This window comes from Vombatus ursinus, unplaced genomic scaffold (genome assembly GCF_900497805.2).
Source record: "Vombatus ursinus unplaced genomic scaffold, bare-nosed wombat genome assembly UNPS02014802.1, whole genome shotgun sequence".
Classification (NCBI taxonomy): Eukaryota; Metazoa; Chordata; class Mammalia; order Diprotodontia; family Vombatidae; genus Vombatus; species Vombatus ursinus.
In genome coordinates this window covers 17,340,459-17,363,513 of record NW_020954580.1, presented here as the reverse complement: position 1 = coordinate 17,363,513, position 23,055 = coordinate 17,340,459, and the positions used below count along the sequence as shown (strand labels likewise).

At 38.1% G+C, this 23,055-nt stretch overlaps 1 protein-coding gene across 2 annotated transcripts in view; it reads right to left on the bottom strand.

Moving 5' to 3' along the window:
• Positions 1-23,055, bottom strand: part of PLEKHM3 (pleckstrin homology domain containing M3) — a 210,109-nt gene that overhangs the window by 120,580 nt on the left and 66,474 nt on the right. For both annotated transcript variants that reach the window (XM_027873652.1, XM_027873653.1), the window contains exon 4: positions 8,787-8,932. In XM_027873652.1, the coding sequence (XP_027729453.1) occupies positions 8,787-8,932 (146 nt within the window). The remainder of the gene's footprint in view (positions 1-8,786; positions 8,933-23,055) is intronic.

Genomic DNA, 23,055 nt, shown 5'->3' with positions numbered 1-23,055 from the left:
TTAGCAGTACCTGATCTCAAACTGTATTACAAAGTGGTATTATCAATACAATCTGGCACTGGCTAAAAAACAGACTGATGGATCAGTGGCATAGATCAGGTACACCATATACAGTAGCAAAAGACCTTAGTAATTTAGTGTTTGAGCCAAGCTTTTGGGACAAGAATTATTTGACAATTGCTGAGAAAACTAGAAAGCAGTTAGGTAGATACTAGGTATTATCCAATTTTTCACACTATGTACTAAGGTCAAAATGGGTGCATGATTTAGACATAAAGGGTGATATTATAAGAAAATTATGGGAGCATGTAATATTTTGCCTGTCAGATTTATGAGTAAGGGAAAAACTTATGACCAAAGAAGAGATAAATCATTATGGGATATAAAATGGATAATTCTGATTACATTAAATTAAAAAAAGTTTTGCACAAACAAAACCAATACAGCTAAGATTAGAAGGAATGCAGAAAACCAGGAAATCTTTTTTTTACAAGTTTCTCTCATAAAAGCCTCATTTCTCACATACATAGAGAACTAAGTCAAGTTTATAAAAATATGAGTCATTTCCCAGGTGTAAGTCAAAGGATATGAACAGTTTTTAGAAAAAGAAATCAAAGCTATGTATAGATGCTCTAAATCACTATTAATTAGAGAAATGCAAATTAAAACAACTCTGAGGTACCATCTGACATTTATCAGATTGGCTAAGATAAAAAAAATGACAAACGTTGGAGAGGATGTGGAAAAATTGGGACACTAATGCAGAGCTGGAATTGTGACCTGATCCAACCATTCTGGAGCACAATTTGGAACAAAGAGCAATAAAACTATGTACATCTTTTGATCCTGCAATATCACTATTAGGTCTGTACTCCAAAGAGATCAAAGGAAAATGAACTGTACATGCAAAAATATTTATAGCAATTCTTTCTGTAGTGGCAAAGAAATGAAAATTGAAGGGAGGTCCATCAACTGGGGAATGGCTAAATAAATTTTGGTATATGATTGTGACAGAATACAATTGCGCAATAAGAAATGACAAACAGGATGCTTTCAGAAAAACCTGGGAAGACTTATACGAACTGATACAAAGTAAAATGAACAGAACCAGGAGAACACTGTACAAATAATAACAATGCTGCATGATGATAAACTGTGAATGACTTAGCTTTTCTTAGTCATATGATGGTCCAAAACAGTTCTGAAGGACTTATGATGAAAAATGCTATCCACCTCCAAAGAAAGAACTGGTGTCTGAGTGCAAATTGAAGCATACGTTTTAAACTTTATTATTTTTGTTTTTTTGGTCTATGTTTTCCTTTACAACACGGCTAATATAGAAATGTTTTACATGATTGCACACGTATAATCTATATCAAATTGCTTGTCTTTTCAAGGAGAGGGAAGGGAGGGACAATGGGCCAGAATTTGGGATTCAAAATTTTAAAAAAGGATGTCAAAAATTTTTGTTTACATGTAATTGAGAAAAAATTTTAATTAAATTAAATGAGAAAAAATTACTGTGATTCATTATTTCAGATATATCAGTGAAAGAATATTGGTGATGAGATAGGTTTTTCCTAACTTTTATTTTTTCAATTAACAAGCATTTATTTTCTCTTCCTTCCATCTTCCCTCTCCCTAAATCGAAAAAAAAAACAAAGCCTTGTATCAAATATGCATAGTCAAACAAAATAAATTTCCACATCAGCCACATCCAAAAATGTGACTCATTTTGCATTGATTCCATCACATCTGAAGAGATAAATAGCGTGATTCATCACTGGTCTTCTGAAACCATGATTGAACAAAGTTCTTTAGACCTTCAAAATTTATTATGTTGTTCTGGAATAAATTGTTCTCTTTGTTCTGCTCACTTTAACTCTCTATCATTTCATATAAGCCTTATCAAGTTTCTCTGAAATTATCCTTCTCAAAATGTCTTACAGGATATAGTTGTTACATCACCTTTATGTACCATAATTTGCTCAGCCACTCCTTAACTGATGGGCACCTGCTCAGTTTCCAGTTTTTGCCACTACAAAAAGAGGAGCCTTACATATTTTTCTATACATGGGTCTTTATCCTGTTTCTTTAATCTTTCTTTTTTCTTTGGAATATAGGCCTAGAATTGGTACCACTAAGTCAAAAGGTATGAAGTGTTTGCTAACTTTTTTGGGCACAGTGCCAAACTGCTTTCTAGACTGTTTGGACCAATTTACAGCTTCATCAATAATACATTAATGTGCCTGTTTTCCCATAGTCTCTCAAACATGTAATTTTTTTTTGTCAGCTGTGCCAATCTGATGGGTATGATGAGGTAGAACTGCAGAACTGATTTACTTTGCATTTCTCTATTAGTGTTTTGGAGCATTTTTCATTTGGTTGTTGACAGCTTTGAAACTGTCTTTTTAGGCTTTGATCATTTATTGATAGAGGAATTGCTCTTATTCTCATAAATTTGAATCTGGTCCTTGAATATCTTGGAAATAAGACCTTTATCACAGAAATTTACTACAAAGATTTTCCCCAGCTAACTGCTTTCCTCTTAATTTTAACTGAGTTGGCTTTGACTGTGCAAAATTTTTAAATTTTCATGTAATAAAAATTGCCCTTTATATTTTGAAATCCTCTCTATCCCTTTTTTGGTTATGAACTCTAACCCACCCCATAAATCTGAAAGGTAATGTTTTCTTTGCTCCTTTGATTTGTTTATGATGTGACCTTTTATGTCTAAGTGATAAAACTTCTCCTTTGAAGGATTTAGATGTTATATCATTTGGTGCATCTAAGTCAAGGCCTGATATTAACTCATTTTCTATAGTGCCTTTAAGGATAATCTAGTTTCCCTGTTTATCTCTTTCAATCAAGTCTATTTTTGCTTTTGCCTTTTGAGTATATGACTGCTACCCTTTTTTTAAAGTTCAGCTGAAGCATAACAAATGTTGTTTCAGCCCTTTATTTTAGCTGCGTGAATCTTAATATATCAAGTTTGTTTCTTGAAAAACAACATATTGTTGGATTCTGTTTTCTAATTTGTTCTGCTATCCTCTTCTGTCTTACGGTGAGTACGTCTTACTTAGTTTCAGTTATTATAATTACTTTTATATTCCTCCCAACACTATTCATGTACATTTTTTCCTCTTTTTGCTCTCTTTTCTTTACAGAGAAGAGCATGATGAGTTAGGAGTATGCAGAGCACTAGTGATTTATATTCTACCTCCACTCTCCTGCCCCTCTTCACTTCCCTTTTACAAGATAACAATTATAGGTTCTTACCCTTTCTTTATTTTCATTTAAACTCCTTTATGATTCACCTTCAAAGGCTAGAGTTTCCTTTGCTTATGAGTAATCCCTTCATGAGTCTACCCTTCCTCTTATTTCTACTTTTTCCCTCTCCTGGTTTCCTTCTGTTTTCCTGTTGACTTAAATGTATTTCTACAATAAAATCTTTCTACATGACTATGTGTATTTTGCTGTCTTTCAACAAGTTCAGATGAAAGTGAGGTTCAAATGATGCCCAAACATTCAATTTCTTCCTTCTTCTACTTCTTCTTTTTTTAATTTTTTAATTTTTAGGCAACTGGGGTTAAGTGACTTGCCCAGGGTCACACAGCTAGTAAGTGTCAAATGTTTGGTCTGAGGCCGGATTTGAACTCAGGTCCTCCAGACTTCAGGACCAGTGCTCTATCCACTGCACCACCTAGCTGCTAAACCCAACTTCTAAACCCAAATTATGTGAGATAAATTCCCTTCTCTTCCTCCCCTTTCCTTCTCTATTGTATTCCTTTTCCCCTCCTTTTTACTTTATTCCTTTAAGATCATCAAAACATAACAAATTTACTTTCAAGTCTTTTGTCTCACTTAACTCCCTCTATAATCCTTTATGCCATTAAGGTTCTGAGGGGACATATTTTTTCCACCACTATTAGAATATAAACTCTCCATTCTTTCATTGCCTTTTCCAAATTCTCATTTATATTGTATTTACCTTCTTATATTTCTCTTAATTCCTGTTTGCATTTCAAAGTTTCTATTCAGGTCTGTTTTTTTATCAGGCATATCTACAAGTCCCCTATTTCATTAAAGATCCATTTTTCTCCCAAAGGATTATACTCAGTTTTGATAAGTAAGTTGTCCTTGGTTGTATGTCTATATCTTTTGCCTTTTAGGGTATTTTGTTCCAAGCTCTCCTTTTCTTTAAAGCAGTTTAAGTCAAATTTTGTGTAATCCTGACTGTGGCTCCTTGATACCTGAATTCTTTCTCTACACTTAACAGTGTAGGATGGAAGCTTTGAATTTTTCACCACAAGTATTCCTTTAGAGGTTTATTTCAGTTGGTGATTAGTAAATTGTTTTTACTTTGCCCTCTGGTTCTAATAGGTCTGGTCAGTTTTCATTTATTATTTCTTGAAACATAGTATCCAGGATCTTCTTTTCGGTCATGACTTTCAGGTTGTCCAATAATTCTTAAGATTTTTTTTTCTTTGACCTATTTTCCAAGCCAGATTTTTTTTTTAATCTGAGGTACTTTCTATTCTTTCCTACTTTTTGAAGCCTTTTGACTATGTTTTAATATTACTTGTTCTCTCATGGAGTCACTAGCTTCTGTTTGGTCAATTCAAATTTTCAGGGAATTTGTTACTTAGTAAAGTTTTTTCCCTTTTGTACTAAGCTGTTAAATCTCCTTCCAATCTTAGTGATTTCATTTCTTTTCCAATTCTTTCCTCAAGAATGCTAATTTCATTTATAATGTAATGTTTAAAAACTTTTGCTTCATTTCTTCTAGGAATTCTAGGTGAGCTTGTGACCAACCTGTGTGGTTTTTGTTGTTGCTGTTTTAGGTATTGCTTGTAGATGTTGTGGAGTTAGTTATTCTCTTCGAGGTTTGCATCTTGGGCATTCCTGGTTCCATAACAGCTTTTTAGTATGGCTGTCTTTTTTGTTTATTTACTCATTCTTCTAGCTTCATTTCCCAAATTGAAATTTTGGGTTAGGGCAGGCTCTGAGTGCTTCTGGAGAAAATTTCAGGGCCTTGTTTGGTTCTAATCTATATTCTCTGGGGTCCTGCTGCTGCTTTTTCTCAAAATTCAGTGCAGTGTTCTTTAAGGATCTCAGGGGTGTCTCAGTCCAGGGACCTGCAAACTTTTAGCATGCCCTAGATGATATGATCTGAGGCAAAGTCTGATCTCTGCCTTCCTGATCTATGTTTTGGAAGCCCTCGAGACTGGTTTTTTGATTTCAGTTTTTGTCTTTCTTTGTATCCCCAGAACTTAGCACAATATTTGGTGCTTAATAAATGCTTGTTGAAGGTCTAAATGACTGAATCCACAACCCCAATCCTGAGTCAAAACCATGCAGCTCTTGTTTCTTCTTTTTCTCCTCCCCTTCCTGTCAGCTCCCTCAGTCCATGACAAATCTTACCGAGCTGGGGGATGGGGGTCTGAGGATAAAGCTGCTGGCTGGCTCCTGTTTGTGATCTTTGCAGTATGCAACCTCAGACCCCATCCATTCCAGATCCATAACCCTGATCCTTGTCCCAGTACACAGCCCCACTCGGTTGCCTGCTGGAAGACTCTGTATGGCATCCCTGGTCAGACTCCCTTCCCAGCGTTCACAGGCCTCTGCCTGTTTCCACAAGCCTCTGGCTATCTCCTTATACTGACATAGGCTGGAAAAATGACTCACTGTGGTTTCTCCTTGGATTTCTGGGCTGCTACTTGGTCTGGTGTTCTTCCTTGATCTTTGTTGGAGTATTTGTGGGAGAGGGCTGGGATATACTGTTTCTTCTCATGGTTCCATCCTTGCTGGTCTCTCAACAATGAGATAGGTTTTTGTTGAGGGCAACCTCAATAAAAGTACTGTAAAACACCCCAAATGCAATCTACCCCCCAAATTGAGGCTCTTTTCAATTTTGGACTCAGCTTTTTATCAGTATGTAGTCTTGCTATAAGGTACCATGATCAATGGACTCATTCAGGAAGCAGCCAGTCTAGTTAGGTGCCATATGTGAGCAAAAATGATCTTTCTAGCTGATAATGTGGTAAAATCTAAGCATAATTATTTATTATGAAGTCTTGGCTAGGTTCCCAACTTTAGTACTTTACCTTTATCTTTATGCAAATGGATCATTAACTTCAACTGCTCTACTCAAGCCTTTAGAGTAACTGATTGCTGTTGCTGCTGACAACCAAAGGAAGGGAGTGGGAGAAAAGTTAACCTGTATTTTCTCTTCAAAACTGGTGGTGAGGGGGATGCGTGATAGAGAAAAATATGCAATTAGAATAAAGTAACAATTAGTAGGTTTTTAGAAAACCTTTTAGAAAATTTTGCTTGGAGGGGTTCATTATTTAAATTTACGTTACAGATTTAGTAAAACTCCACACACACACACACACACACACACACACACCACTGTATCACCTACACAAGTTTTTCCCTTGATAATTAGGTAAAGAGAATATAGAAGATACATTTTTAAAAACTTTTGGTTTTAGTTTAGCATAATGGCACATAGGCACTTAATAAATGCTTGTTGACTTGAGGGAAAGATGCTATGTAGTTTAAATATAGTCTAAACAGCTTTCTGGAGCCAAATACCTCCTGAATTTCAAAATTCTGTTAGTTCTTAAATCACATGGAATACTATTCAATACACTGCTCTGCATTTCATAAGTTCTTCTGAGCGCTGCAGAAAATGTAATGCCATATATGAATTTTAAAATCTTATTACTTTAAAAACTATATGACTTTTACAAGTATTGATTACTGACATTTTACCTGCATATAAGTCTGAGTTATTATTATAGAACTGGAAAGACTGATTCATCTGGAATCATTGGGTATGAACTATTCCTTATAAGTAAATTTTGTACATATCTGAAACTCAAAAAAATATAAAAACTTTAAAAATTCTAGCATTTCAAATGGAACTCTTTCTAAAATACATGATATAATATTTTGCCTTCTCAAACATACTAAGTTGAACATCATTTCACCTTTTCTTGATGCCTGCAGGTCATCAGGTATGTTAACTACAAAATTGCTATAAAACAGTGATGTCCTGTGAGGCTGCTGGGGTGTTTATAGATCCTGGCTCTTGCATGGAGAACTTTGTCTTCTTCCCCTCTTAGCCATCACTTTGAGGCTCTATCCCTACATCTTAGATGTTTCTCTCCTGCTGCTTTATACACATTTGTCTAGCAAAGCTATAAGATTCTTGAGGACAGAGTCTATGTTTTTCACCTCTCTATCCCTAAAGCCTCCAGGTCAGCTCCTTAGTGAGCACTTGAAAAAAAATGCTGAACTGAGTGGTTCCAGGTGGCTCTACATGCCTCCTATGTCCCTACTACTTTTATGCTTTTGCCTTTCTAGGTTTAAATCTGTACTTTTGTTGTTGTTGAGGCACGCCTGACTCTGTGACCCCATGGACCACACTGTCCATGAAGTTCTCTTGGAAAGGATGCTAGAGTGATTTACCATTTCCTCTTCCAGGGGATTAGGGCAATCAAAGGTTAAATGACTTGCCCAGGGCCACATAACTAGTAAGTGTCTGATGCTGACTTTGAGCTCAGGTCTTCCTGACTCCAGGCCCAGTATTTTATTGACTGAGCCATCCAGCTGCCCTCAAACATGTATACTGGATGGCTGTTCTACAGAAGTCTGACCTTTGAGGAATAGTAAAGTGCTACCATATTAAAAATGATCCAATACTAATTGGTTCACATTAAGCAGGACCTCTTTAGTCACAAAATACAAAAACATGGTGTGAAATTTCTGGGAGCACTGTTTTGACTCCTGGATAGAGTGCTTCATAACCGAATGTGGACTTCTATCTCTTTCCCCAGACTAGCCCTATGGGAGAAGCTGCCAAGGAAGCAAGGAAATACTCAAACCTGTGAAACTGAGAAATGGAAATATATGGCCAGACGTACAGTGGAATTCTTTTAGGCTAAATGGAAGAGGAAAAGATCAAGAGAAAATACTTTGTTTTGAAGTCTCTTATCAGCTATAGGTATTTGTTCTGATACTTAAATGAGATTTCTTTCCTCAACTTCCAAATACTGTATATCTTCTTGTTCTTCCATTCACTCATCCTTGCAAAATGCCCACTGATGGTAATTGTGATCAAGGCTTATAAGAATCTAAATGATTCAACCAGTTGGATTTCAAAAGAGTCCCTTTTAAGATATAAAAATACCTTGGATTTATACAGGGGCTTTCTTTCAAAGATCACTGGCATGTTCACACATATGGTATCACTTCATTTTTACTCTTTTTAAAAAGTTCTATGATGTGGGGGATACTAACATCTAATAAAAAGAAAAGAAATATCTCTACCAGTATTCTCTTTTGACACTTGGAATTAATTGCAAGACTTTATGAATGAAAATAAATTATAGGTATAATTTTACATGAGCAAATTAAGATCATAAAACAATGACATGCCAGAAGTCTGGCTATAGAAAGTTAAACTGGAAATAGGTTTTTAGAAAGCATTAGGGGCAGCTAGATGGCATAGTGGATAGAGCACTGGCCCTGAAATCAGGAGGACCTGAGTTCAAATCCAGCCTCACACCAAACACTTGACACGTACTAGCTGTGTGACCTTGGGCAAGTCACTTGACCCCAATTGCCTTAACCAAAAAAAAAAAGCATTAGAAAAGATGCTATAGATTTTAAATGAATATTTGAGCTTACTTAAATTTATGTTATATTATTATTATCTATTTTGTATTGTACAAATATCCAATATGCTGTAAGAAATTTTTTATTTTAGCAACTACCTTATATTTTGAAATATCCCAGTTGTGAACTATCCGTGCTGGGATAAGAAAATGGTCATCCACATGACAGCTACTGCAGTAATACCATCCACTATAACTGCACACCTTGGCTTTTCCATTGGACAGACCTATGGATCGCTGACAGCCTGTTGGAGGAAGAAAAAAGAAGGAAATATTGTATGTTTATTGCTACATTTAACATACATCCCATTCTCTTCACTTACCTAGCTACCATGATAGTTCAGGCTCTCAACACTTCTTGATTGGATTGCTACCATATTATCCTAATTGATCTAAATGATAGTTATTGATTTTTTTTTCCTCCAGCCTTGCCTTTTTCCACTCCATACTCCATAAAGCGGCCAAAATACTATTTCTAAAACATAGGTATGACCACGTCACAGCCTTGTCTTAGGAAGTTACCATGGCTCCCCCTATTTCCTCTATCAAATATAAGCTTCTCTGTTTGGCATTTAAGTTCCTTCATCATATGGCTCCAGCATCATTTTCTAGCTCTGTTACCTATAAATCTCTGCACACTCTATGGTCTAGCCATATAGGACTCCTTGTGATTCACACATAACATTCCATCTCCTGTCTCTGGTATTTCTGCCCAGGTTTTCCCCTATGCCTGGGATATACTCTGTCTTCATCTCCACCCCTCAGAATCCCTAGCATGGTCTGAATTAGACTAGGAGGCCACTAAGGTCCCTTCCAACTCTGAGATTCTATAATCTTTGAAATCACCATGTTGTTTCTGACTGCCAAAGAAGAGGTTACACACAACCTTAAAGGGCATTTGTGTTGGTGTGGTCCTATGTGCAGGACTGTACTCATTTGGTACTTGGAATGGGTTATTATCTTTATATGTCTTGTTCCCTCAATTAAACGGCAAAGCTATTTCTGACATCTGGCATTCCCATACAGTGTAGTGTCTTTCACAAAGTAGATTATTTCATAAATTTTAGGTGATAAGATAGTGACCTGAATGTTTAGTTTAAGAATTTACCATACTTGAGACTTCTGCTTCCGGGAGCCAAGATAGCGGAGTAAGAGGTGAGTCTCTCTTACCCTCCTTTATTAACCCCTGAAAGCCCAGAAAATATCCCCCAGGAAAAACCCTGGAACAGCAAAACCAGAAGAAAGATGGGGTGCAGCAGTCCAGTAGGCCAGGTAGCTTGAGGGATTAACTGGAAAGGCCCCTCTTACCCTGGGGGAAGGGGAGCAGTACAGAACATGAGGCACCCCAGCAAGCTAGCAGAAAGCCCCACCTCAGCATACCAGGAGGAGATCCTGAAGCCCAGGTGGTGGAGCAGGCAAACACCAACACCTGGACCCCCAAATGCCTCATTGAGGGCGGGGGAACTGGTGGAAACCAGCTCAGAAAACCACCAGGTGTCTCGGCATTCTACAGCAACGGACTCTCCCAGTGCCTCAGCAAAACTAAGAGAAGCAGAGCTCCAAGGGGCCCCAGGTGGATAAACACCTACAACATCCATCTGAAAGGAGCTAAAGAAAGCAAAAGGAAGGAAAGGCCTGGGTGAGCAGGAAATTTCCAGGAGCCACACTACCCAATCCTACCCCTAGAGTTCCAGCGTTTCTGATTCCCTCTCCTGCTGGGGAGCAGAGGGCCCAATCTCTTTAAAGGCCAGGAAATAAGCAAACACCATGAGCAAAAAGAAACAAACGATAGATTCTTATTATGAGAAGAGTGAAGATCAAGGCAGAAATTCTGAAGAGGACAACATTGTCAACAAACCTACATCTGGAACCTCAAAAGGGAATATGAACTGGTTTGAAGCCCAAAAAGCCTTCTTAGAAGACCTCAAGAAGGATTTTAAAAGTCAAATAAGAGAGGTAGAAGAAAAAAATGGGCAAAGAAATGAGAAGTATTCAAGAGAGAGTCAATAGCTTGGATAAGGAAGGACAAAAATTAACTGTAGAAAACAAGTCCTTAAAAAATACAATTGGCCAACTGGAAAAAAGTACACTGAAGAAAACAAGTCCCTAAAAAATACAATTGGCCAAATGTGGAAGGAAGTACAAAATCTAATAGAAGAAAACAATTTGTTAAAAATTAGAATTGAGCAAATGGAAGCTAATGAAAAAAAAAGAAAGAAGAATTTATCATACTTGAGTTTCATGATTAATTTTCAAATAATTTAAGTACAATCAAATCTACTTAGCCCTAAAACTATACTGACATAATTTGATCTTTCTTGAGACTTCAGAGACAATTCAGAATCTTACAGTGCCTCCAGATCATTATTATGAACAACAATTATGTTATAGGACTACAAAAAAACAAAGTTGAGTTTTTTAAGTAGTTTGATCAACATGTAATTATGGAACACCTATTATGGGCTTGGAATTGTGGTAGGTATTCTGGGAGGATGTTTGTGTTGCATACAAATAGTAAAATAGCAAAAAAAAAAAACAGCAAAAACTCAGTAGTAGCTATCATTTTAGTTTTCAGAGTTGCCATGTCCAAAATGGTAAAATTTTACCATATGCATTATATTTCAATTTCATTTCACTAAAGGCCTTTAACCCCAACCATAGTTAAGCTTTGAGTTTAGGCAAGTACAGAGAACACAGAAAAACTTCTTTTTCATTTTTTTTTTTGTGATAACAAAGAACTGGAAATAAAGTAGATGCCCACTGGTTAGGGAATGGCCAAACAAATTATGGTACAAAGTCAATAAACATTTATAAAGTACCTACTATTTGCCAGGCACCGTGCTAAGTTCTGGGGCTATAAAGAATGGCAAAAGACAATCCCTGCTTTCAAGGAGCTCACAATCTAATGGGGGAGAGAACATACAAACAACTACGTACAAACAAGCTATATACAGGATAACTTGAAAATGATCAACGGAGTGAAGGTACTTGAATTAAAGTGGATTAGGAAAGGCTTCCTGTAGAAAGTGAAATTTTAGCTAGGACTTAAAGGAAGCCAGGGAAACCAGGAGAAGAGGATGAGGAGGGAGAGCAGTGTTTCAGGCATGTGTACAGCCAATGAAAATGCCCAGAATAGGAAGATACAGTGTCTTGTTGAAGGAACAGTAAGGAGGCCAGCATCACTGCACCTCAGAGTATTTGGGAATGGGAAGGTGTAAGGTGTGAGAATATTGCAAATGTAGGGGAAGGGCAGGTAATAAAGGCTTTAAAAATCATAGGATTTTATATTTGATCCTAAAGATGATAGGGAACCACTGGAGTTTATTAAGTAGAGGGTGGCAATGGTGGTAGAGAGATAGAGAGAGAGTGTAGTGGGAGGAGGGAGGGAGAGAGAAAAAGACATGGTCAGACCTATGCTTTAAGAAGGTCATTAGCAGGGAGACCAAAAAGAAGGCTATTGTAATAGTATAAGAGTGAAGTGATGAGAGCCTGCATGAAGGTAGTGGCAGTGTCAGAAGACAGAAGGAAGCAAATATAAGAGATGTTAAAAAGGTAAAATTGGCAGGCCTTGGCAATAGATGGGATTTTGGGAAGTGAGAGTAAGGAATCAAGGATGACACCAAGGTTGTGAGGCTAGGTGACTGGATGGTGGTACCCTTGATAGTAATAGGGAAGAGGGGAGGGCTTGAGGGTAGGTAGGTGGAATAATGAGTTCAATTTGGGACGTGTTGGTTTAAGATATCTATGGGACATCCAATTTGAGATGTTCAATAGGCAGGTAGAAATATGAGACTGGAGGTCAGAAAAGAGGTTAGGGCTAGATAAGTTGATTAGAGAATTGTAAACATAGAGATGACAGTTGAATCTATTAGAACTAATGAGATCACCAAGTAAAATAGTATTGAGGAAAAAAGAAAAGAGGGCCCAGGGCAGAGTTCTGTGGGACACCCAGAATTAGCAGGCATGACCTGGATAAAGACTGAACAAAGAAGACAGAGAAGGAGAAGACAAGTAGGAGGAGAACCTGTATATAGGAGTGCAGCAAAAACCTAGAGAGAAAAGAGTGTCAAGAGGAAGAGAGTGGTGAGGATTGAGAAAAGGTCATTAGATTTGGCAATCACAGAATTATCAGTAACTTTGGAAAGAGCAGTGTGAATATAATATTACTGTGTTGTGAGAAATGATGAGCATAGAGGAAAATGGAAGGACTCACATTAACTGATGCAAAATGAAATAAGCAGAGCCAGAGAAACAGTACATAGGATTGCAACAATGTGAATGGAAAGAACAACCACCACAAAACAATTGAAACTGAAATGTTGTGTAATTCTAAAGAACAAGCTTGGTCATAAGAGAAGATACTTCCTCTCACTCCTTCGCAGAAGTTGGGGGCCGTGGTTGTGCAGTATTGCAAAGGACATCAGACTTTTTCAATGTGTTGATCTGTTTTGCTGAATTTTTCCCCCCTATTCTTTTTCTTGTTTAAAAGTTATTTGTTATAAAGAATGGTTCTTTGGGCAGGGGAGGAGTAAGAAAAATAGTCAATTGTAAATATAAATGTAAATATAGGAAGAAAGATAGTCAATTATAAAAACAAGTTATCATTAAAATCTATTTTTTTTAAAAAAGAAGAAAGGCTGCTTTTGACACTAGATCTAACCTTTTACCTTCACTCTTGGGATGATGCCAATTTTACAACTATAGAGTGAAAATTACCTCCAGGACCTCAGTAATAGTGCTCAATGTTATAGTATACTCAACCCTTTCTTTTCTTTTTTTTTTTTTTGTTTAAGGCAATTGGGGTTAAGTGACTTGCCCAGGGTCACACAGCTAGTAAGTGTCAAGTGTTTGGTCTGAGGTCAGATTTGAACTCAGGTCCTCCTGACATCAGGGCCGGTGCTCTATACACTGTGCCACCTAGCTTCCTCATACTCAACCCTTTCTAAAATTCCTTCAAGACTATAAACAAGGGCTTTGCGTGTTTACATTGGATTGCTCACAATTCCTCACAATCAATGACCTAAAATTAAGTGCTGGGCCTCCAAGAAAAACATCACTAAAATTTCCCCTATCTTCTGTTAACTACAAAAGAAGTAGATTTCCACAAAGCAGGAGCCCTTTCCATGGATTTCCCTGTTTGCAGGAGCTACCTGAATCATATTTACAGCTAGTTATATCTACCCTGGATCATTTTAGAGAAAGCATTTTTGATGTTCATACTCTATCTTGGGAATCATACTGCTGGCTCAGAATGAATTAAGGACCCTAAACATGAATCCACATAGCTTTAGTATTGTCTTGTGTCTCTCATTGTCGAATATCTCATCATTGCGTTCAATTATCATCTCTATGCAAATGATCCCAGATCTACATATCCAATGCTATCTTTTTTTTTCCTGAGCTACAGTCCTGCATCATCAGTTGCCTTTTGGACATCTCAAATTGAATGTCCTATAGGTACTTCAAACTCAACATATTCGAAACAGAAATCACTATTTTTCCCTTAGACCTTTCTCTCTACCACCATCCTTCATTCTTTAGTATCAACCTCTACTCCTCATATGTTCTCATTTCACATATTCAATCAGCGGCAAAACAATGTTTCTACCTTCATAGTATCTCTTTTATAAGATCCCTTCTCTCTACCCACACAGCCATGACTCTAATATAGGTCCTTATCACCTCTTGCCGAGACTATTGCAATAACCTTCTAAGTGATCTCCCTGCTTCAAGTTTTTTCCCACTCCAACCCATTCTCCACTCTGTTTCCCAAGTGATTTTCTTGAAGTGTAGGTCTGCATATCACCACCCCTCTACCCTGCAGTCTTCCTTGTTTTCCCACTCAGATGTAGTGGCTTCTTATTACTTTCAGGATCAAACACAGTCCTCTGCTTGCCATCCAAATTCTTCACAAACTTTCTAGAATGAAACCTTCCTTTCCGTTCTCATCCATGAACTCTACAATTCGGCTACATGAGATGCCTTGCAGTTCCTCACATGCCACATTCCATCTCCTGACTCCATGTCTTTGTACTGACTGTCCCTCATGCCTGGAATGCTCTGTCTCTTTTCACTTCTGCTGCTTAACTTCCCTGGTTCCCTTCAAGCTCAAATCCCACCTTCTGGAAGAGGCTCTTCCTAATCGGGTCCCCCCCACTGTTAGTGCCTTCCCTCAGAGATTACCTTCCATTTAATCTTTATATATCTTGTATATTCATAGCTATTCACATGTTGCCTCCCCCACTAGAATGTGAGCTCCTCAAGTGCAGGAACAGTGTTCTTGTATTTTTCTGTACCTTGGGTTCTTAGCACAGAATTAGTACTCTTAATAAATGCTTACTGACTAACTGTATATTTTGTTTATTTCCCACACTTTCCACTGGTGGAGGGTGGGGTGGGGTGGGGAAGAAAGAAAGGATAGGAAGATTTGAAATCAGTTATGGCTTTAATGTAGATTCATTTGTTTAAACCTAGTACATGGCTGAAAATAAATAAGCACTTCTTAAATGAACTGCAAGATTTCCTCTTTATGTTATAATAGCAAACCAACAACATCTAAAACAATTCCATATAAGATTTAAAAATCTGGGATTTTCCTTGGCCTTAGCAAGGTTTTCAGCTTAGAATAAAGAATACTGTGTATTCTTAATAATGGCTACTATAACAACCTTTTGGGAGGTATCACACCTGAAATCTTTCATTTCATTATGAAGAGAAAAACATACTGGCATAGTAAAGGTAAATAATGAATTAAAATTTAGCTACAAATTATATCTTTATGCACTTTCAATCAGAGAGAAGACTTTCTACAATGTTTATATAAGTGAAGTGAATTTTATAGTGGGAAACAGTTTTTACACTGGATCAAAGCTAATACATTCTTCACAACTTCATTTAAAAACTTTACCAAGAATGAATTCAATTCATAAGAACAAAAAACTCCCTCAGAAAAGAATGTATTGATGGCCTTTTAAAAAATAGCTTCCCACCCCACTTCAAGCCTCTAACAAACATACTCTGAAGAGCTCAGAGGCCTCTCAGATATACTCTTGAAAACAAATATATTCATTTAACCAAAATTCAAGTTAGTGCTGGTACATTCCACTTCCTAATGTTCTATCACTAAAGGCAACTAAAGGAATTTGTTGATTAGGCCTTTGTTTGGGCTGATCATTCTACACCTGACATCACAATCCTTTAATGTAAAACCAGTTATTCTGCTAACAAGTGTAGCTGGTTAGCTCAGCCAGCGAAAGCATGGTAAAATGAAAGGTTTTTTGTGTAAGTCAGCTAGCTACACTATTCCACAGCCAGACAGAACCCATCACTCTGCTCGGCTGACTTGCAACTGTTAATGTGGCCTAAGGGAGAAGTGGTCAGCAAGTATGTCTGGCACAAAGCCATCTCCACTACTGGAAGAACAGTGTGTCCTGCATACCATACTAATGTTGCCTCTTCCTCCTTCTTTTCTCCAACTCTAAACCACCCAGAGGGCAACAGCATAAAAAATGAATAAACCAGGTAAAGGAGACATAAATAAAAAAAGAGGGAGAGTATGAGTGGTACAATCGTTCAGAAGAAGTGGAAACAACTATAATAAGAATAATAATACCTAGCATTAACATAGCGCTGATTCTGTACCAGGCACTGTGCTAAATATATCTCATTTGAGCCTCACAACAACTCTGAGAGGCGCTATTATTATCAACCCCATTTTACAGTTGAGAAAACTGAGGCAAACAGGTTATGTGACTTGCCCAGAGTTACACAGCTAGTAAGTGTCTGAGACTAAATTTGAACTCAGGTTTCCTTAACTCCAGATCTAATACTTTATACACCACACCACCTGGCTACTGGTGTGAGAAAAAGAGAACTAAAATGTTGAGGCCTAGTTACTGCCTACTTGCCACTTGCAATAATGTGAGGGAAAGGCTTCCAAGGGCCATGGAAAGGAAGAATGGTTGGATTTGAAAAGTGTTCGATTATAGATTTAGAGCTAGAAGGGTCCTTGGAAATCATCTAGTACAACTATCTCATGTTACAGATAAGGAACCTGAGGCCTGGAGGAGCTAAGTAACTTCTTACTATTCCTTACACACAATATTCAATCTAGCACCTCCATGACTTTCTTCCCTCTTTCTTCCCTCCTCCCCCAACACATCCCTTAAGCCTGGAATGTTTTCCTTCCCAGGGATTCAGATTTTTGTGAGTGCAAAAAAGTAGAAGGAATGGAAAAGGAAGAGGTATAAGATCTTGTGTTTGTTACATGACAGAATAGGAGTTATAGATGACACACTGGAAAGGAGAGGCAACAGAACAGAGACTCAGGAGGAGCAGGACTGAGGGAGATGTGGATGAGAGCAGGGAGTGGTTAGCAGGGGAAGAGGTTTTTGCCTGGACAGCTAGTGATGAATTACGTGGCACAGTAGAAGAGGAGGAAGAAGGAATTTGCTGGTCATACAATGGGTATGTATGGTTAGTACTATTTGACTGAGGTTCCCACCCTTGAGGGTCCTATTATTATACAGAAGGCTGGGTTGGGTATCTGTGTCTGGAAGTAATCTACGAGATTGCTTCTCCAGGTATTTGACTGAATTTATATTCAATTCCAATTTTTCTACTTCATTCCCAAAATGGTTGGGAATGACATAGAGCCAGAAGATTCCCTTCATACAGAGTCAATTATTAGGACTGATGTCATCCTGTTTCTGGACAACGTCCCATTGGCAAGCGATGTGGTATCTGATGTATTTGTCTCATGCAGGGACCTTGAGGTAAGAAAGTCAGTGTCTGAAGCTTTGGTTATAGGCTCATTAAGCTTCTTAAGAAAATCTATTTCTTTTTTTGACTTCACAGTTTCTGTTAGACTGCTTCTTCTTCCACTTCATCAAGCTGGTCTTCCATGTTTGAAGCTTTGATATTATCTTTGACTCTTTCCTCACCACTCACATCTAATCACTCACAACGTCCTCTCAATTCTACCCTCACAGTCTCTCTCATATCCATCCCAACCTCTCTTTTCCTATTGCTCCTACTCTAGTACAAGCTCTCATCATCATCTCCCAGGATTATTTACTAACCTGTCACAGATCTTTTTAACTTTCATATCTCCTCACTCCAATTCATTTTGCGTGCTGTTGCCAGACTAATCTTCCATACATATCAATCTGGTCGTGTCACTTTTCTATTCAGAATCATTCATCGGTTCCCTATTGTCTATCAGGTAAAGTTCAAACTTCTTGACTGGGTATTCAAGGCTCTTTACCCTCAAGTGCCAACTTCTTGGCCTTATCTCAAACCATTCCTCTTTACAAACTCTATGTTCCAGCCACAACCAGAAACAAATACATTATTTCTTGACCTCCCACTGTAATTCCTTTGCTCCATGCAAAGTACTAGGAATCATCAAAATGATGTTTGCTAGGAATTTCATTTTTATAAATAATTTTATAATCACTGTGCATAATCTATATCTATCAGTGTGCTGCCCTGCTCTCCACCCCCCCCCCCCATCATCCCCCTGCAACGTGAATTAGTCTAGTTTTACCAAAAAAGTGACAAAGCTGTACCTGGGGATCTAATTGGCCCTTGTGCCTCCCTTGTTGCACTTTCCTAGTAACCTCTGGCTATAATGACATATGGCTTTCTGTTCACCTACATGCATAAAAAAGGACCACCCATGTATGTGGAGTATGAACCCTTCAAACTTGGTGGATGTCCCAAGACCACAAGAATAAACACTTTGGAGGGTGTGGTCCTGCTGAACAGACATATTTCTATATGGAGGCAGAGGCCACTTCTACCTTAGCTAAGTACAACTGTTTCTTTATTGAATATTTAACATAGAACTTAAAAGAAAAGTATTCTTTATGATGCTATAATGCCCCCTGCCCTCAAGTCAGCTTACTAGCTTTTAAATCCTAGTTTAAATGTAATCTCTGGAGCTCTGAGGGTTTCCCATGCCAGACTGTTTCTTTTGCGAAGTCAAACTAGGCCATCTTTGGCCTCATTTCTTACCTAGCCTTTAATCACTGAATGGGTGTTTTTCAGATAAACTGAGACCTGGGAAAGTGAAAACCAATAATGCTTGATGAATCCTGTAGACTCCCAAGACAACATAGAACAAGAAATTCCAGAATCATTTAAAAAAGAAATGAGATCCATAAGAGAAGAAATTGAGAATGAGTCTATATCAGAATTTGTAGCTCTCCAAACAGAAATAATAACAAATAAAAATGAAAACCTCAATTAGCATATTTTGAAAAATTGAATCCACAGCAGAGAGTTTCTCCAAAGAAGTAAATCTGGAATACAAAAAATACTGAAGTTGAGTAAAATCTGGCAAATGTAAAAAGGCAACAATATTAAAAGAACACATTTATATATGCCAAAGGCATTGGCCTTGAAGACAGAATGCACAAAGACAATTTATGGATCACAGATCTCTCAGAACAACATGACAAATCAAAAATCTCAACATATAATGCAGGAAATAATGAAAGAAAAATTGTCTGGTACTTCTGAATATAGAAAACAAAGCACCAAAAGAATCCGCAAATTTCCTTGTAGGAGAAACAACAACAAGCCAACACCTTATACTTCAAACTCCAAGATATCTAGAGGTTAGAATTATTAACTCCAATGGAAGTGGCCAGGAGAAAAACCGTCAAATATACAGAAAAAGGAAATTTGAATAACACAATATTATTCTTTACTCTCGAGAAACCAAAAATGGAATGGAATATTATAATCCAAAAAAATCAAAGAAGTTCAAATTGCAACCCAAATTGACAGAGTCTGAAAATTTTAGCCTAATCATTAAAGAAAAAAAAATGTATGTTTTTAAGAGGAGGCATTTGAAGCATTCCTGGAGGGGAAAAGCATTTTTGAGCAGAATATCAATTTGCAAAAATACCCAAACAGGAGAAACTTAAGAAATGTAAGTAAGTACAATTACTAAGGAAAAATAAGTAACAAAATAAATTATTCCATGTTTAGATGTTATTTTTTTTAAAGAGAGAGAAAGAAATAATACTTTAGGGTAAAAGAAAACAAAGAAAGATCATCTAGTAATTAAAAAGTACCAAAGTACTTCCAGCCTTGCATTTCCATTTGCCTATTAGATATATTGAACTGGGTGCTCCATTTTGTCGTTGTTCAATTGTGTTTGACTCTTTGTGAGCCCATTTGGGGTTTTTTTGGCAAAGATACTGGAGTAGTTTCCCACTTCTTTCTCTAGCTCACTTTACAGATGATGAACTGAGACAGACAGTTAAGTGACTTGCTCAGGGTCACAGCTGGTAAGTGTCTGAGGCCAGATTTGAATTTAGGAAGAAGAGTCTTCCCGACTTCAAGCCCAGTGCTCTATCCACTGCACCACCTAGCTGCCCCTGGGTGCCCCATAGACATTTTTAACTCAACATGTCCAAATCTGAACTCATTATCTTTTGTCCATTATCTGTACCCTCTTTAATACTTCCCTATTACTGCGGAAGGCACTCTGCTAGTCACTCAGACTCACAACTTAGGTGTTATCCTTGAATATTCATCATGTCTCATCTACTATATCTAATCTGTCACCAAGTTCTATCTCCTTTCCCTCTGTAGTTTCCCCTTCTTTCCTCAGACGCTGCCAGCCCTCTGGTGCAGGCCTTCATGCCTTGATGCCATATAGCCTACTGTTTGGTCTCCTTGTCAAAAGTCTCTCCCCACTCTAGTCCATCTTCTACTCAGCTGGGAAAGTACTGATCTGACTATGTTAAACCCCTATTCAGTAAACTTCAGTGGTTCCCTATCACCTCCAGGATCAACTATAAAATCCTCTGTTTGGTTTTTAAAGCCACACTTTCTAGTCTTCTTTCCTCCTACTCTGCCCATCTCACACACACTCTGCAATCCAGTGACACCGACGTCCTTGCTGCTCCTTGCACTAGAAATTCCATCTCCTGTTTCTGATTTTTCACTGCCTGTCCTCCATGTCCGGAAGTCTCTTTTCCTCACCCCTGCCTCCTGGCTTCCCTGGATTCCTTGAAGTCTCAGGTAAAACCCCACCTCTTGCAAGAAGCCTTTCAATTTATCCTGTATAAATCTTGTTTTTATGTACATGGGTGTTACATGCCATCTCACACATTATACTGTGAGCTCCTTACCAGCAGGGGTTGCTTTTTTTCCCCCTTCTTTGTATTCCTAACACTTAACACAGTGGTTGGCACATAGTAACTGCTTAATAAATATTAGTTGACTGACATGGAGATAAAGTTAAAAGCAAAATTTTAAGAAACAGAAGTGAAGGTGGAGGAACAGAACAAAAGTACCATGAAGTAATAAACCAGGGGTGGGGAACCTATGGCCTCGAGGCCACATGTGGCCCTCTAGGTCCTCAAGTGCAGTCTTTTGACTGAATCCAAACTTCACAGAACAACCAAAAAAACCCTTATGGATTCAGTTAAAGGGCCACACTTAAGGACCTAGAGGGCCACAGGTTCCCTACCCCTAAACTAAACACTAGAACTCTCCCTTACAGGTGAATAAAGGTATTGTGTAGGATAAAATTACAAAATGGGTCAATGGATTTATAAATGGGGAGAGTGGAGTTGGACATTAGAGAACAGGTGATGTACCCTTATCAAGACTAGGTGAACAGTGAAAAGACAGTGGTACTTATTGTCTCTCATGGCAAGAACAGGGGCTAGAAGAAAAGCAGTGACAGAAGGGAAAGAACGAGACTGAAGGAATGAAAGGGGTCTCAACCTAACGTAGGGGAGGGATTCCCATTGAAGAGCATTTCCAGTGGACAAGAAGTGTATGGTTGTGATAGGACATAGGGACCTCATTACAGGTTTAATTTGGGGGGAATTGGTGGACTATGAGACCACCTCCAGGAGACTTTTGTGCCTCAATGGAAAACATCCTGATCCAAGAGAAGAGATAAGTGAGCTCCTAGGGGTATTTGGCATGCAGAAGTGGGAGAGGAGAACTGACTCAGAGATGAGATGGCATGGCCAACGGAAAGGAGAACAATTCTAGGAAAAGGAGGGGGAGAACTGAACTGCTTGATTGGAGGCATATAGCAATTTTTATACCATAGGACACTGCTTCTATCCATGTTATGACTTCTACTCAACAAACTCCAGTGGCTTCTAAATTGTCTCTAGAATAAAAGAAAAGCTTCTCTGTTTGGTTTTCAAACCCTTTACAACCTGGCCCCAAAGTATCTTCCTAGACTCATTGTATATTACTCCTCTTCCTACACTCTGCAATCCAGCCAAACTAAACCAGTTTTCTCTCTCTTCCTCCTACATGACACTCCATCTTCCATTCCCATGCCTTTGTGCTGGCTGACCTCCCAAGTCTGGGACGACTCCCTCCTGAACTTTCTCATAGAATCCTTCCATTTCTTCAAGATGCAGCTCAAGCACCACCTTCTGCATGAAGCATTTCAGGAGACTCTCAAATGCTCGTGCCCTCCCTTTCAAACTGTCATTTATTTAACTATTTTTTAATTTATTTGTATTTATCATCTGCATATCTATTCAGTTTATACTTACATATCTCCTTGTTTCTCCCATTAGAATATTAGTTCCTTGTTCCAATCATTCCGGAAAACAATTTGGCGGGATAGCTAGGTGGCGCAGTGATGGGATAGCTGTGTGGCGCAGTGGATAGAGTACCAGCCCTGAAGTCAGGAGGACCTGAATTTAAATCCGGCCTCAGACCAAACACTTGACACTAGCTGTGTGTTAACCCCAATTGCTTTCAAAAAAAATTTAAAAAAAAGAGAACAATTTGGAACTATGCTCAAAGAGCTATAAATCTGTGTATACTTTTTTTTGGGGGGGAGGGTTAGGCAATGGGGTTAAATGACTTGCCCAGAGTTACATAGCTAGTAAGTGTTATGTGTCTGAGGCTGGATTTGAACTCAGGTCCTCCTGTCTCCAGGGACTCCATTACACCTAGCTGCCCCTTGTGTATACTTTTAGACCCAGGAATACCACTACTAGGTCTGTTTCCCCAAAAAGTTAAAAAAAAAAAAAGGAAAACGGCTTGTGTACAAAAATATTTACAGCAGCTCTATTTGTGGTGACAAAGAACTGGAAATTAAGGAGATGCCCATCAATTGGGGAATGGCTGAACAAGCTGTGGTAATATAATTGCAGTGGAATACTATTGTGCTATAACAAATGGTGGTGGGGATGGTTTCAGAAAAACTTGGGAAGACTTATATATGAAAAGTGAAGTGAGCAGAACCAGGAGAACACTGGTTATACAATAACAGTATACAATAACAGTATATGGAATGATGATCAACCCCATGAAAGACTTGGCTACTCTGATCAACACAATGAAACAAGACAATTCCAAAGGACTC